The sequence below is a fragment of the Rousettus aegyptiacus genome, unplaced genomic scaffold, assembly GCF_014176215.1.
Source record: "Rousettus aegyptiacus isolate mRouAeg1 unplaced genomic scaffold, mRouAeg1.p scaffold_m13_p_1, whole genome shotgun sequence".
Lineage (NCBI taxonomy): Eukaryota > Metazoa > Chordata > Mammalia > Chiroptera > Pteropodidae > Rousettus > Rousettus aegyptiacus.
Window position 1 is genome coordinate 104607230 of NW_023416284.1, and position 16632 is coordinate 104623861.

At 34.7% G+C, this 16632-nt stretch overlaps 1 protein-coding gene across 1 annotated transcript; it reads right to left on the reverse strand.

Annotated features, from left to right (window-relative positions):
* Window positions 1-252: 252 nt before the first annotated feature.
* Window positions 253-13384, reverse strand: LOC107506886 (cytochrome P450 2K6-like). The gene is made up of 8 exons (XM_016137811.2): window positions 13258-13384; window positions 10105-10254; window positions 8409-8569; window positions 7006-7179; window positions 6229-6370; window positions 5668-5852; window positions 3545-3686; window positions 253-440 (listed from the first exon to the last, which is right to left on the reverse strand). The coding sequence occupies exons 1-8, from the start codon at window positions 13382-13384 to the stop codon at window positions 253-255; spliced, it is 1269 nt and encodes a 422-aa protein (XP_015993297.2).
* Window positions 13385-16632: the final 3248 nt, after the last annotated feature.

The following is a 16632-nucleotide window of genomic DNA, read 5'->3' on the forward strand; positions in this document are numbered from 1 at the left end:
GGTTCTGTTTGTCAGATGTTCTGTTCATTTGCTCTGTCTTGGAGAATGGCAGTAAGGAAGTTTTTACAACAGTGATTAGTACAGGAACTCAATCTGACATTACACGAGAACCCTCTACGATGATGTGGCTGACTACTTAAATAATGCTGAAGTGCTTGGCAGAATATCGTGGCTGGCAAAATGCAAAAAAGGGAAGTTGATGCTAAGGACCACAAGATAATACCAAAAATGGCCGCAGCTCACATGCAGAAACTAGCCCCGGAGCAGAGCACATATCTTCTGAGGCATTGTGAGAGAGACGAAGCCAATGTCTGCGGTTAGGTCCAGGTCCAGATGGGAGACTCCAGGGGGTGGCTGGAAAATGAACTTCTGCATGATGCTTGTGAAGAAAAGGAAAAGCTCCATCTTGGCCAGTGCCTCGCCAACACACATCCGGGGACCTGGACAGATGGATATGGAAGAAGGTTATAAGACACTTCAGCACAAAAATTTGAAAAACTGTCTAGACAAAGAGAAAAACTGTCCACATGTGATTTCTCCTATTGTAGAATATGTGAGTCGGTCACTTAACCTCTGAGCATCATGGGCTTCGTCTCCCAGTTTAAGTACTAGAAATGCAAAATTAAGTACTTATGCCAGCTCAACCTTATGAGTGCTCAAGACAGAGACAAGCAATTAAACAAACATTAACATTTTAGTGTGAAAATGTTATGACACGTAAAGTCAAGCGTGTCATGAGAACATGTAGAAAAGATACCTACTGTGACTTGGTGAGTTAGGGAGGGCTTATGTGGAAGAGGCCGTGATGCATTTGAGAGCTGAAAGAAATTTCGCTCTGGGAATGAGGTAGGGGTCTCAGACCTAAGGCCAGAAGGATGAGCAGAAACTAGGTCATACTGAAGCATTTTAAGAAGAGAGATTTGGTTAGTATTATTTTTGAAACATGAATTATTTGGGAAATGTCAAGATATCTGAAAAGTGGAGTAAGTTACAACAGAGGAAGGCAATCTCCTAGGTAGGTTTTTATTAAAACAACAGGGCACTTAGTGACTGTGTGTGTGTATGTGTGTGTGCGCGTGCACGCACATGTATTGTGAATGGCACATGTATTTTCAGCTTTAATTTAATGAGTCTCGTGGGTACATTATAGAGCATAGATAGTATATTTGGTTGAGTTAGAGTTTTATTAAAAGTTTCTGCTTCCAGTCTTTCAGAAGACCCAACTGATTTCTTTTCTTTTCCATTTCCAGAGTCGAAATCCTAAACTAGCAGCATTGCTTTACTGCCAGTAAAATATTGTAGATAGTCCACTTAGAATTGTTTGTTTGTTTGTTTGTTTGATTTGGAAGGTAACTCACAAATGTACTGAGTCACAGAAGACTTCAAAGCTCAGAAAAATATTAAAATGTAGATATTTTACAACACAGGGGAAGTAACATTTTGGTTTATATAGGATTTCAAGGGAACACATTAACTCTACAAATGGGAACATTTTCTCACTGTGCTTTATAACAAAACAGGATATTTTTAAGAGTGAAAGGTATTGAGATGCAAGATGCTGATATTGAGCTTGACTCTGAGACTATTGCTCTCAAGAGACTTACAGCCTAGTAGGTGAGTCTGACAATAAAATAGGTGATTATGTAGAGTGTCACAAGCTACATGATAGGATGTTGAGGGAACCCATGGAAAGAACACCTAATCCAGCTTTCTGGGTCAGATCTTCCCATCTGCTCAGGAAGAAATGCATAACTGAGTGGTGTCATCTAACTGGGTAATAAATAAAGCTACGTAGGGTGTGTTATCTACACTATGTTTAGGCCTTATTCAGTTTCATAGGAGCCTAGCTACCCAACAAGATAAAGCCTATATCATTTTACATTACTCTTAAGATTAAATAGGTGAAAACATAGTAAATGATCTGTTTTAAAAATAAATGCTGTATGCAAAATTAGTTAGGAGTCATCTTGGAGGCCAATTAAAGACCTTTTTTAGATCAAATAAGTCCTCCAGAGAATAAAATCTCAGTGCAGTAATAACTGATAAAGAATGAATTAGGATAAAAAGTGGCTTAGACACAAGTAGACAAACATGAATATTTGGAGAACTTTGGCACTCACAGCTGAGGACCAAAATTGATTTTGTAACCTTTTTTTCTTATGTGACAGTTTTGTGATGATCATATTTTAAGAACATTTCTATTTGTTTATAATAGTATAACTGTTCTTAGATTTCCTAAAGCAAACAAAAACAAAAATAAACAAAAACCCTCAGTATATTTAGAGATGTTTAGAATTCCTGAGGTAAGCAGGGCAAAATCCTTTGAGGATCGGCCACTCTGAAAAAATCTGAACTGTTTCTGCTCATCTCATCGTCCAAAGAAGCATCCAGGCCCAAGTGTCTGAAAAACCATGGATGGCCTGGACACATGTTGGTCATAAAAAAATAAAAGTAAGTGTTCATGGAGAAAGGGGATTGTTAAAAAAAAAAAAAAAAAAAAAAAAAAAACATAATTTCTTCTCTCTAAATATTAACGGCAGTAAGTTCAAGAACTGACAAAGGGATCTGAAAAAAACTTTATGTGTGATAACATATTTGATCCATCTTTTCGCTTGTAAAATGATATTTTGGAGTTAAATGTAGTTGATGTGCCTCCGGAAATCATTATTTATCTTTTCATGGCTTTTTCCACCCTCTAAAATATAAGGCAAGAAATTGTTGCAATAAATTGAGCTCATACTGTAAGTTACATGTAAATTATTTTTCATTACCTTTAACGCTGGTTTTAAGACAATATTACATTTTTTAATTTTAAAGTAGGAGTCATTAATACACGTATCTTTTTTTTTTCTTGTATATCATCCTGTGTGTATGTGTGTAAATATTTGGGAATGGATTATGCTTTGTATCTCTCTGTATCTCTCAGTTATGAGTAAGTTGAAGAAAATCTATCTTTTGGGTGGCTGTTGTGTACCTATAACTGAGTATCTGGAGTGAATGCTAAGCCATTATTTGTACTAGTGGAAAGGCCAAGATGATAGATGGTTTATAGTGTCATTAAGACTCTTTCCTAGCAATGGAGAATTCATTTCAGATTCTTTGGAATCCAGGCAGTTATAGCGTAAGTTCCTTTACTTCCTTGGATTTTTAAAATTGACTGTAGTGGAAAGATCTTTCCTTTCTCTCTCCCCCCACTCTCCACTCCTTCTCAGAAAAAAATCTTAAGAGAAACACTGGAATTTACATATATTAAAACAAAGTCAGAGTGAAGCGGACTTCCTCCCATCATTCTCAAATTCCTGAGGCTCTACCCTAACCTCAGCCAGAAGGGATCTTTAAGGATTACCTAAGAAAATATCTTTCCAATAATTACTGCCCTACAGCCCATTGAAAGCCAGGGGGAGGACAGAATCCCAGCTCTTTCCACTCTTCCATGTTTCTGAAGTTTAGTTCCACATGGAAAATATAAAACCTTAGCACTGTCCTAGACAAGCCAGATCTCTACAGCTTTTTCAAGCCACCGTTCTCAAGTAAGAAAACTTACCCGCTGAAAAGGGCATGAAAGCTTCTCTCCTGATAAACTTTCCAGTGGAGTCGAGGAAGTGCTCAGGATGAAATGTGTCTGGTTTTTCCCACTGTGTTGGATCACGAAGTACAGAGGTCAGCAAAGTGATGACCTCAGTGCCCTAGAAATAAAAAATCTTATTAATGACAGAGATTAAATTCCTTCCTAAAAAAGTGGTTCTTTATGATCTCGGTTAGCAATTTTTCAGAAGTAGTGTGTTGTAGAAGGAAATGGAAGTGGGTGGGGAGTGAAGAGGCAGCAGGCAGGCCTTGAGATTTAATGTGGAACATTCATTTACTCAACCAAATATTTTTTTTTCAGTAACTTAAAAAACATAAGCCTTGGACTAAGAACTGAAAGCAAATTCTTACTTAGTCATGTATTTGCTATATGATAACAGCCTGTTATTTAATGTTTGATAAATTCCAGTTTCTAAATTTGTATGATGGGAGTTAAATAGTCTTCTTTTGGTGACTATGAGCCTAACATGAAATGGCACATACGACGGAACCTGGTGTAGCTCCTGGAAGGTTTGGGGACTCCGTGAAGTATGCTCTTTTATCTGCAGGAACTACCAAACAAATTCTCAGAAATAAGCTTCCTCACTTTCACAGCTTGCCACATACTCTGAAACAATTTAGAGCCATCGAAGAAAATAATTTTAATTGTGATACAGGGAAGTGTATGCTGAAAACTAAAACTAAAATAATAATAAAAACAACAGCCTGCCTGAAAAGTAAGGACAATATTCATTACTTGACCTTAGAGTATCATAGCTTTCTCTTTGAGAATGATTTAGAATCCTATCATTGGGGTTAGCTGTTTTATCATGTGAATCCATATTGTTTTTGAGTCACGAAAAGCAATTAACTGCTTTAAAGTGTTTTGTTTTAAAAGATATTTATTTATTCTTTAAAATGTTTTGTTTAAATACACACACAGAGCTGAGCCTTATATTCCAATATTCTCCTCATAACGACCATGCTACATTATTTCCATTTCATGAAAGAGAAGACTGGGGCTCAGTGAAACTGAGGGACTTGACACCCGCCCCATAGCACCGCAGGTCAGTTAGATGCTGTATCACCGCAAAGTTCTTTCTAATATAGAGCCCTACCAACTCGCAGGTGTAGATAAGGAGAACTTAAGTCTTGTGTTATTGCTGCTGCTGCTGCTGCTGCTGCTGCTGCTTCTTCCTCTTCCTCCTCCTCCTCCTCCTCCTCCTCCTCCTCCTCCTCCTCCTCTTCTTCTTCTTCTTCTTCTTCTTCTTCTTCTTCTTCTTCTTTTTCTGGCATTGGTTGTATAGTTTTTTCTATTTCAATTGCTAATCTCATTAATTCAGTCTAATTGTGTGCAGAATGTATGTTAAGAAGAGAAGCTACAGAGATGAATGTGACCCCCTCGTTTGCAGGTTATCCACAGGACCGGAAGTGATGGTGTGGAGCAGGGGATCTATGTAGCCTGTGGACCCATGGATTCATACAGAGATGCGCCCAGAAGCAGTGAACAGACAAGTAGTATCAAAGCAAAGATTTAGTGCTGTGGGCATACCACATGACCTTATGCCAATTCCTGCCTGCAATTTTGTTTTTGCAAAAATCTGCACATACTTCCTCAGTTTACTAGTGGAAATCACAAGAATGCATCCAAATCTTATAATATTGGGAAGCAGAGGACATGAGTGAGTTTCTGTGTGGGGAGGGATGGGAAACAAAAGTACTACTGACAGGAGTCCTGTGTGGTGAAGGTACAGGGCTCCAAAGGGTAGCAAGCTATCCCTACAGTCCTGTCTGTCTTATATACCAACCTTACTTAAAATCTCCGAACCTCAATTTTCTCAGCTATAACATAAAAAATAATAATACCTTATAAAATTGCACAGAGTAAATATCACCTATTATAAATACACATCAGTTACTTTTCATTGGATGGTAGAAAGGGAAACAGGGAGCAAAAGGGGAAGGCAGGAAGTGAAGGACAGAGCGAGGGAAGAAAAAAAGGCAGGCCAAGATTATCTTTGACAGTTTATCCTGGTGCTTCTATGATTTTAAGTAGCCGACATCCTTCCCCTCTCCCGTCACCTCCCTTCCTTAAACCCTTACCTTTGGAATATAGTAATTTTTAAATATAATATTTGTTGTTGTGGCATGAGGTAAGCTTACGGGCAGGACATTAGCAAATCTCTGTACTTCATGAATCACAGCATCTGTGTACGGCATTTGAGCACGGTGTGCAATTCGAGGCTGGGCTGACCCCACAACTTTGGTGATCTCATCATAGACCTTTTCTGGATTAAATGGAATTAGAGTGATTAGAGTCTGAGCTGGGGAGGGATGTTGGAACATTCTTCCCATTTTGTCTACATGTGAAAGTTAAACCCAAGGGCTCTTTGAATTCAGGCTTATTTTTCCCCTGCACCACTTCTACCCCAAGGCATCTATTTCTAAGGCTCCTTTTGGGAACTGCGCATACTTACGCCTTCTGACTATATCAGAATGCTTAGAGAGCAAAATTTGTCTTCTTGTGTCAGAAAACTAAAGGTACACTATTCTCAAGGGCATGAATTAAAAGTATACAGTGTGGCCATAGAATTCTACATTGTCAATCCTAGAGGTTTCTGATTCCTCTCCTTTAGGCAATGTTCTGAATCTTGGGAGACTTACTCTGGACCTCAGGATATCTCACCAGGAGCAGAATCCCCCAGCATAGTGTGGAGGCTGTGGTCTCCACACCTCCTGCAAACAGATGACTAATAAGTACATCCAAATTTTCATCACTGAAATAGTCAGTAGATGTACCTTTCTCCTGAAAGGGTAAAATGAATCATTAAAATGATATAGAATATTAAACATGTATCAGTGATGGGCATTTATTTTTCAGTGATGAAATAATTTTATACTGGACAACCGTAACAAGTAACCTATTGTGAATTTAAAAAACAAAGTGTTGCATTCTTCCCTCAATAGAATGGATTTTTTTTATTATGAAATGTGCAGAATTTTAGAATAAAGCATCTCCCAGACACTAATAATGACAAACAACTTTATCAGTGAAAAGGCTGTTTGCCATTTAGAAAGACTGGAAATTAGTTTTTAATTGTATGATTAGAATATTCCCAGCAGTATTTCTTTAAAGAATTTTTAATAAACAATCTTTGTTAATTGAAATAACATTTTTCAAGATTGCAAAAAAAAAAAAGAATACTAATTCTAAAAGCTAACATATCCGAGATTTTTATATTATTTTATATGAAAAGTGGTAGAAAATATTTGAGAATGCACACTGTAATAAGTAGCATTTTTTGTAGTGTACAAATCTAACATTAATTACTTGAGTTCAAATTACATTTCTTCTTTGAAAGGACTATTTTTCCTTGAGGTGCTATTAATTAAACCAAATAAACAATAGGCTAAAGTAACCCCTGAAGAAAACACTATTACCTCCTGCTGTCTGACCAAAAAGGCATCAATGAAACTCCTTGGATCATCCTTGTCAAATTCATGACTGTGATCTCGGAAAATCATCCTTGTAAGAGAAAAAAATTCATCTCTATTCCTGAATATCGTCTTATAACTTTTTAGGAAGAGCCTCAAGCCGGGAAACATGTTGCAAAGCTAAAAGAATATAAAACAACAAAGTAAATTAAATATACATGTGTAATGCTTGCAATATGGAAATGACACTATTATGTGTTGAAAGCATTATAGAAATAGCATCTCATGTAGTCTTGAATTTTTACCTCATCAAACTGAGCTAGGCAGTAAGATTTCCTCACTTATTGGAATTAAGTAACAAAATAAATATTGATATGGCTCACAATAAGTTCTGTGTACTTAGACATGTGTTATTCTTGCAAAACCTCAGGTAACATTTCAGGTCAAACTATGTTAGTTTTATGTAGCACACGAAATTTACCACTAATGATTCCTGTAGGATCAGAACAATTATTTTTAAAATTTATAACAGGATTACTATTTACAGATCTCAGAGAGCAGCATCACTTAATCTAATATTTCCTGATTTCAATGTTTGCTAAATTTTGTAGGTTTATCAGTATATTCATTTTTTTAAAGAGAATAGGGGTCTATATATATTTTGTCAGATTCTCAAGGGGATTCATAAACTCTCAAATGACTTAAAATGTTATTCCTAGAATTAGACCTTATAATTGTCTGATCTGGTGTTCCCCAGTGCCTATATTTAACCTTCATTTATAGAGTAAACCTTCATTTATGGAACAAAGACCAAATTATTCCAAAGTGAATTAATATAATTGTCAGTGGTGTTGCTGAAAATGGGAACTATTTAAAAGGCTCCTTTTTCCTACATTTTAGAAGATAGCAACCTTATTACTCACAAATATAAAAAAATTGGATTGTAGCATTTTTGTGAACTTAACAGCTCAGGATAAATACTAGGGTTTTATTTAGTCTTTATTTTTTCTGTGTGCATGATAGTCCTCTTTTGTTAAAATACACTCTCTTAAGTGAATTCTACTGAGTGCTCTTTAGTCACTTATGGCTTAGCCCACAATCATGCATCATTAGTGGCATAGGTAAAAGGTAGATGGCCAAAATGATAAGTTTTTTCAAAAGCCATATGATAAACTGTTTATTGAGGTGATTCATAATCCCTGCATCATAAGAGATTTGATGCAGTAATTTGTGATAAGAGAATTATCAGATGTATTAACCAAGCAAGCTTGTCATGTCTCTGTACTCACAATGTTCCAGAAAATATACATTTTTGAAATGGAAATTCTCTAATAAATAATTTTTCATGGTCTTTTGAACAATCAAGTGGACCTCAGAAGAACTAAAGTGGATAGGAAAGATACAGTTACCGTAATCGTAGGACTTCCTAAGATTTTCATGTTCTCATAAATCAAATATAAGAGTCTCAGGAATTGGGTGCTTTGGTAATCAAACCGTTTTCCAAACAATATCGACACAATGATGTTAGCAACAGAAGCATTCATTATTGCTTTGATCTCAAGGGGCTTTCCTATAAGAGAATTCATTAATCAGATTAGGAATGTTCATATACACAGCATTAAACCACTTCCAGACGGAATGGAACAAAGTGTCAAGTAAAGGATTCACGGAAAGCAATAACTGGTGATAATGCCTCCCAAGGAGAGGTGAGACTAGAATGGGCCCTGAACATTACCCAGAATTTGGTTAAAAGATTGCCACAGGGAAAACTAAAAGTATGAATCAAAGAAAATTGGCATTTGTCTCAGTTAAAGAAATTAAAATATAACAGGTGAGGGACATTTCATTGTGTGTGTGTGAGGGGGTTAATGTATAATATCTGGGAAAATATCATTCCAACTTACGAGGCTGCCTTCAAGTTTAGGAGTTTAAAATATGACATCTAGATAATAAAAATGATTCTACTTCAAAGTACTTCATTTAGAGCAATTCCTTGGATTAGTCCCTTCTGCTACTGGGTCCTGTCTTCCTCAGCATTGTTTAAAACTATATAAATTATTAAAAATGTATCAGTGGATGGCATTTATAAGGGAAGAACATTACAATTACTAAGATTCACTTTTAACATCAGCACTTCCCTAAAATGTGGAGACTGAAAGCCTAGGGAAATTCTCGTAAAGATTTTCTTCATGTACAAATGGAAAGGCATGTGGGATACTGTGTACACAAAGCCTTGAGAAATTAATGTTTGTTAGGAACTTAGCCGTGGAAAAAGAATGGTAATTTTTCTATAGGTACACCTTCAAGAGGCTCTCTCTTTCTAAGTGTGCAAGCTGCTAACTGAGCGTGTGGGTCACTGAGGCTTTTGTTTCTCCTCTGCACTCATCTTGGGGTTGTCTACCTTTGAACATTTCTCTTTATATTAGTTCTGCACCAGTGAATATAACATTCAAATGATCTCATTTTTAATAAGAAATGAGCTCAGTTTATTGAGAAAATGAGAAAACTCTTTATATAAAAATGAATTTTGGGATTATTCATCCCATATATCAATAAAAATAATATGGAATTAACTATATGTTATCTAAAAAGATCAGAAACATACTTATTACTGAGGAATTGTTTCAGGTTAAAAGGAGACAAAAGAGACAAAACAACTGAATACAATGTGTGATCTAAAATTCTTTTTTCTCTTTAAGACATTAATAGGACAATGGCAAGATCTGAATAAATCCTGCAAATTAGATAGTATTATCATGTATGTTAATTTGTTGATTTTTGAAATCAGTAATACTTATTTTACATAAGAGAATGTTTTTGATTGTTTTAAAGAAACACATTAAAATATTTAAAGGGGCAGCATGTTTGCAAAGTACTCTCAAATGATTCTGAAAGGGAGAGAAAGAAAGAGAAAGTAAATGTTTTTAAAATGTTGATATTTGGGGAATTTTGGAGAAGAGTAGAAAGAGATTGGGAATTATTAACATTGTCCTGGAACTTTTCTACAAATCTGAACTTATGTCAAAATAAATAATTCAAAGTATACCATTCGTTGACTTCTTTGTCATGAAAAAGAAGACATTTTATTCATTCCATGCTACGTACCTCTGTGAGACTCAAGGTTCTGTATGAGATATTGGCATTCCTCTATAATCACGTCTTCCATCTTTCGCTTGCCCATCCCACAGTTCCGTAAGGTATTCATACAAAATCTTCTCATAGTTTTCCAAAATTCACCATGAGCAAAGACAATTCCTTATGAGGAAAATTTTTTGAATTATTTCTTTGAAGCTTTTAAAATTAAATTTAGAAGAAAAAATAAACATTAAGAAAAGGTTTAATTTTCTCTGTCGAAATCAAGGGAAAAGACATCTCTTTCTCTTAGAGCATTTACTTTAGAAAACTTTGTAAGTACTTCCTCATCTCTTTGATCGGTGTTTCAACATCTTTATGACCTAGAAATGTCTTTCTTAGGGACCTGGGAGCCTTCTCTTTGGAATGTAAACGTTAAGGGAGAGAGTGCCTGCCCCTCTTTCTCATCTTCTGTGTCTGGGTGGGAGCTTAACTTCAGTGGATGCCTTGTTCCAAGGTGCAAAACTACCTCCTGTCATAAAGATGAGAAGTTTATTTTTCATTGTATAAAGCCAATTAACACAGAGGGTCACCCCAATTACCAGGTGAATCTAGCACAAACTGTGTGTGATAAGTGGTACTGTCAAGTCCTCTCACTTGAGGACCTGTTATTTTTCTTGAAAACATTTTTTTGTAATGGGCTGTACCTGCTTGATTATATAAAAGGGTGAAATTTATTCCCATCTTTGTAGTCTCTTAGAGTATGCACATCACAATCTCATTTAATGCCTATTCAATAATAAAATTGTTTTCTTCCTCTATTATCTTTGTGGAGAGGAGGATTTTCGGATTGGGAAAAGATTTTGTTTTTAAATATATTTCTCTAACAAATTCACTACTGTATGCAATTCTTGTCTACTATACACTTACATCATGCTAGGTGTTGTTAAGGAATTGGTGAACAATAGAAAACAAAGTTTCTTAGGGAAAATTGTAGATGTGTAGACACAAGTCTACCCACATAAAAAGTTAGAAGTAAATAATTACCAAGGGGTGTGATCAAGCTTCCACTTTAAGGCTATATATACTAATTTCTAGGGACACATATTATTGTAGCATATAGTAGGTGCTCAATAAATTTTTACTGAATAAACAGATATGTGAATTTGTGCATGGCTAAAGGAAATAATATTGATCAGATGAAAGAAGTTTCTCAGAAGAGTTGGAGCATATGCTAACTTTTAGAAAAATTAAGAGAAGGTTCCCATATCTTTCCATGGTGGAATTTGAGGTGATATTTGTAGCATTATTTCTTATGTTTCAGGTCCTAACCCCAACCCTTTCCCCATCTGCATTTTCCTTCTTTTTCTATAGAGGTGCAAGAGACAGGGAACAAATTTCTGAGTTTGACCAGAAATACTAAATTAGAACAGACTAAGGCGACTATGTGTTAGAAGTTGGGCAGCATCAGCCTTGCTAGTCTCCACAAAGAATCCCAAAGAAAGAAAAGAAATATCCCAGAGCCATTTTGCCACCTCATGTCAGGTTAAACCTTGCTTTGAAAGGATGCTGATCATATCCAATTCTTATATTAATTTAATACTATTTTTTTCATGGATCTTGTACTACATAAAATTCTTTTATAACAAATACATGACTATTCAAACTATCTCAACTTTAAAAAATTTACATTATAGAATATAAAGGGCCCACAGAAGTCCCTTTCCCTTTCAGAGAATAGTGATAACCCAACAGTTATGTAATTGTGAAGAACATTAAATTAGCATCATGAGGAATTGAACTTTTAAAAAATACCTGGGAAAAAATTCTACATGTATCTAAGTGGTACAGCAAAATAATTTATTAAAATGAAGTAATAAATACTCCAAAATGGTCTAACAGTAACAAAAATATTAAAAATTTATTTTGTTAATCCAAGATTGGTCTAAAGAATGCTTATATCTATTTGAATGGTTTTATATTACTAGATTGGTTGTGAGGCAGAACTGTAGTCATTTTCATCTTTAAGCAATATTTTCTATGGCCAGTAAAGTCACTTAAGAAAAAAAAAAGACCAATTGCTTCTTAAAATGAATGATTTGCTTGAGGAAAAAAAATATTATATTTGATATTGATAAAAACTAAAACAATTTTGTGTATAATCATAAAATCGTTCAGCAATATTTGAGGTATTGTGGAAAAGAGCAGAGGTGCCAGGAGGAAAGAGCCAAGAAAATATCCCAAATATCCAGAAGAAATAAAAGAAGATAAATCCTAGAAACTTCAAGTCAGGGATCTTGAATGACCTATTGTTCCTCACTGCTATTATCATGAGATGCAAATGGAAATTTCAAGAAAAATAAATGTTCTAAGGTCTGAACTAGTAAATAAAATGTGGGTTAAATAAAATTAAACAGGCACTTAATGTTTTACTCAGACACTTTGATCTGCTAACGGACCCATGAGTCTAAAGACCTATTATATGTAGCATTTCTCAAATTCACTTCACTCATACTGCTTTTCTTCCTGAAACATCTACAATGTCTCATGGTTTCATGGAATGATTTCGTGAAGGCAATAGTATGGAAAATGATTAAAATGGCTTAGTGATATTTACTAAGAGCCAATATTAGTTTATTAAAACTAATTAATATCAAGGTGAAATCATTCCCATTTTAACAAATTATTAAATTAGTGTAAAAGAGATAAACATTTAAAGTTATTCTAATAATTGATAGAGTTATTAGATTAGTGGAATGCCATAAAAATAGAGTATCTGAATTTCACTAATGCATTTAGCAAGGGTGCATATGAGCAAGATACAACTTTATCCAGGTGAAAGTATAGCTCGGGATATTTATATCACTGAGTTTATTGTTTAATGAATCTATGCCAGCCATGAGGCTGACCTCTTTAAACTGGTAATCTCTTTTCTTTTTCATTTGAATTTCCCTGGCATTTTTCTTTTCACTTAGTTGCTGGCTAATAATTATCTGTTTAATAGAAATAATTAATGTTCACAATAGAAATAAAGCTAGAAATCATAAATTTTCCCCTAAGTAAATCCTATTTGTATAATATATATTGATGAAGAAAAAACTATATTGTGAAAGGAAACATGTAAGCAAATACAGTGCAATTGATTTAATAATTTTAACCACAGCATATAAATTTAGAGTATATTACCTTTTCCTTTAAAAAGTTTTTCAAATACAGGCACCTGAGATCGTTCTCCAAATTGATCACCATAATTAACCAGGGCATCTTTCACTGTTTCATATCCAGAGAGCACCACCACCTTCTTTGGGCCCATTTGGATGCTATAAATGGAGCCATATTTCCAGGAGAGCTTAGGTACATAAGAAAAAGAGAAGCAACTAAAACACTGTGCTTTGATAAAAAGTGAACGGGATCTTGATCTTTGGTAATTTAATTTTAACAAACTGGCCAGTTTTATGATCCTACAAAATGAGAATACTGGACTAGTTCACTAAGGATACTCCTGTGGTTGCTATACCTGTTCAAATCATAATTATTATGATTATCGGTTGATTGCCTTCATGCTCAATTTTGTTTGAGATTTCACAGTAACAGTGCTTGAGCATCATGGAACTGACCTATAGTTTCTCCTTTTTTTTTTTTTTTTGGTCTCAGAAATGCCCTCTCAGGACTCTCAGGAGACAAAACACTTCCTGACTACCACACTGACCATCTGATCACCTTTTTCATGCCCTTTCTTTCGTGGGGTGCTAGGACCATAGCAGACCCAAGTTAGCTCAGCATTATTGTGTGACACTTCTTACTGCAAAAAACATTTCATTCTTTTTTTTTTTGCTAATTAAAAAAAATAACAAGAACCCACATTTACTGCCCCCAACTATATCCCTAGCATCATATGTCCTTCAAAGAACATTACAACAAAGTGAAATAGATATTATCTCTGTTGTATAGGCAGTCAGTGGCAGACATTGGCAAGGGATACATGTTCGAGTTCACTGGCTACAGAGTTCAAGTAGAGAGTGAGATGACTTCTAATGATCCTTTAAAAAACTTGATTTATATAACCCAGAAATCCTTCTTCTGGGTATCTACTTTCCTAAAATTTGAACATATTTATCTCTAGAGATATATGCACTCTGATGTTCACTCCAGCATTATTCACAATGGCCAAGACATGGAAACAACCAAAGTGTCCTGCGATAGATGATTGGATAAAAAAGATGTGGTAAATATGTACAATGGAATATAAGCCATAAGAAAAGGTAAAATACTGACATTGTGACAACATGGATGGATCTTGAGATAATCATGCTAAGCAAAATAAGTCAGACAAAATGTTGAAAACCATATGATTTCACTCATATGTGGGATACAAAACTGAAAGCAACAAATGAACAAGACAAACAAACAAAACTTGTAGAGACAGACAACAGTTTAGTGGTTACCAGAGGGAAAGAAGGGAGAAGGGAAAGCAGATAAGGGTGAAGGGGGTCAAATATATAGTGACAGAAGGAAGAATGACTTTGGATGGTGAACTAATAATGCAACATATAGATGATATTATTATTTAATTGTATGCTTGAAGCATACAATTTTATTAACCAATGTCACCCAATAAATTTAATAAAAAAATCTTTAGAAAATAACATTAGGATTGCAACAGGAATCTCAGAGGGGATCCCTAATTTAGGAAGATAATATAATTACGATTACTATTTCATGGAAGTGAAAATTAAAACAGGAATTTAAGGCTGTGAAGACAGTTTCTCAGATGAGAACCACTCTATGATATTGCATGTTTCAGGCAAAGAGCAAAAATTAGAGAGGTAAATTAAAAATATATATATGTTAGAGGCTGTGGGGAAAAGACATCTCTTAAATGAAATTAGCAGAACAATAATACAGAGATGGAAATGAGAAAAAAAAATGAAAGACTAAATAGTAAAATAATTAAGCTGGTTGATATGTAAGCAAAGGATAGGGATAGCAAGGAAACAAACAAATGTTGTTGGGGAATATGGAATTAGATAAAGGACTTTACCAAAAAGTCTTGCTGGTCTGAGGAATTAACCTATCATGTGACCTCTGAGTAGGAGAAGGAGCCACAGAGCAATATCAGAAGACCAGAAAACTCAAGTCCTGGTTTTTTAGTTACAAATAAGTCAATCACTTTAAGTCACATTTATCTATAAAATTCAGATAAAAATATCATCCTTGTTCTTCTACTAGGGTAATTGTGAGGAGTAAGTGAAATCTTTGTAGCCCTTTGTAAAATAAAAAGTACAATACAACTGTAAAGTATTATTATGTTGCCCATTGAGAGTAAGTAATGATCTTCGACTTAGTATATCTCCCCTTAAGATTTTCAAACAAAAGTTACAGAATATAACAGAACTTAATTTCTACTATCTACCCTTTGTAACTTAAAAATAGAAATTTATACCCAAATCCCAACTATGTGAGCTCCTTTACTTCTTTCCTTTTTTTCTTCTTTCCTGTTTTTTTAAAAAAATTATTTTACCCTGCGATCAAGAACTATAAAATCTTCGAAGGAGAAATTAGAGAAAATTAGTCTTGTAAAGGCTCATAATGATCCATCCCAAGATGTGCCTCTGTAGTATGCAGACTGTTTTGAGCTGAAGACAACCAGGACCCTGCAGGCTCAAGAGAAACTTCGGCCCTTCTTAACTACCTGGAAGAATTTAAATTAAGGGCCTTGACCGTAGGAGATTATGAGAGAGATAACCTTCTTCTTTTGACCAATCTATAGGTCAGGACAAACTTCTAATTACTGAATATTTATTTTCATCATTCTCAATGACCTTCCTCTCTTCTGAAGCCCCAAGGTGATCCTTAATTCAGAATATTCATACATCTAATTTTTTTCCTTTCTATCTTTGAATCTCTCATGTTTGTAGGTTCTCTGTCATGTATGTGCAGTTTCCACACATGTGTGTATCTAATTAAATTCGGTCATTTTATTTTGCTTGTCTGTTTTATGTTAAATCAGCCGAAAGAACCTGAGGGTAGAGGAAAATTTTTTCCTCTTCCACTGTTTACTACTTGAACTAACCCTGTAATTTTACAGATGAGAAAACAGAGATTAAATTCTTACGTCATTCACACAGCTAATTAATGGCGGGTCCAGAACTAAATTTGGGGTGTCCATTTCTCGGACCATGCTCTTGCTTGTGCCTCTGTGCACACTGTTTTGAATAGTTAACTAAAAGTCTCTAGAATAAGATTATCATCAAAATTTACTTCCTTCATAATAGAATATATATGAAATACATAGATCAAAATGGTTGAGATAAAGAATACTAGTCATAAATATTTCAGGATAAAAATACCACCTTATAATGGAAATATTTTTACTAGTGTTTTTATACATGCAAATTTAAAAGAAACTAAAAGTTAAATTTAAAGCAGCTCTATTAATTTTAAATCCTATCAAATTACCTCATTATACATCTATGAACCAGTTGTAAATACATGCATTCTAATAAACCCACAAGGGTAGAAATGATTTAGGAAATTATAAATATGTATAAAATGAACACC

Bases quoted from the DNA above. Each gene is read 5' to 3' on its own strand.
- LOC107506886 (XM_016137811.2), bottom strand. From the start codon at position 13,384: ATGGGCCCAAAGAAGGTGGTGGTGCTCTCTGGATATGAAACAGTGAAA. The intron at 3,687-5,667 runs GTAAGGGTTTAA...TTTTATTTCTAG, and splicing joins AAAATTACTATATTCCAAAG to GGCACTGAGGTCATCACTTT. The intron at 441-3,544 runs GTAAGTTTTCTT...CCATCTGTCCAG, and splicing joins TTTCATGCCCTTTTCAGCGG to GTCCCCGGATGTGTGTTGGC.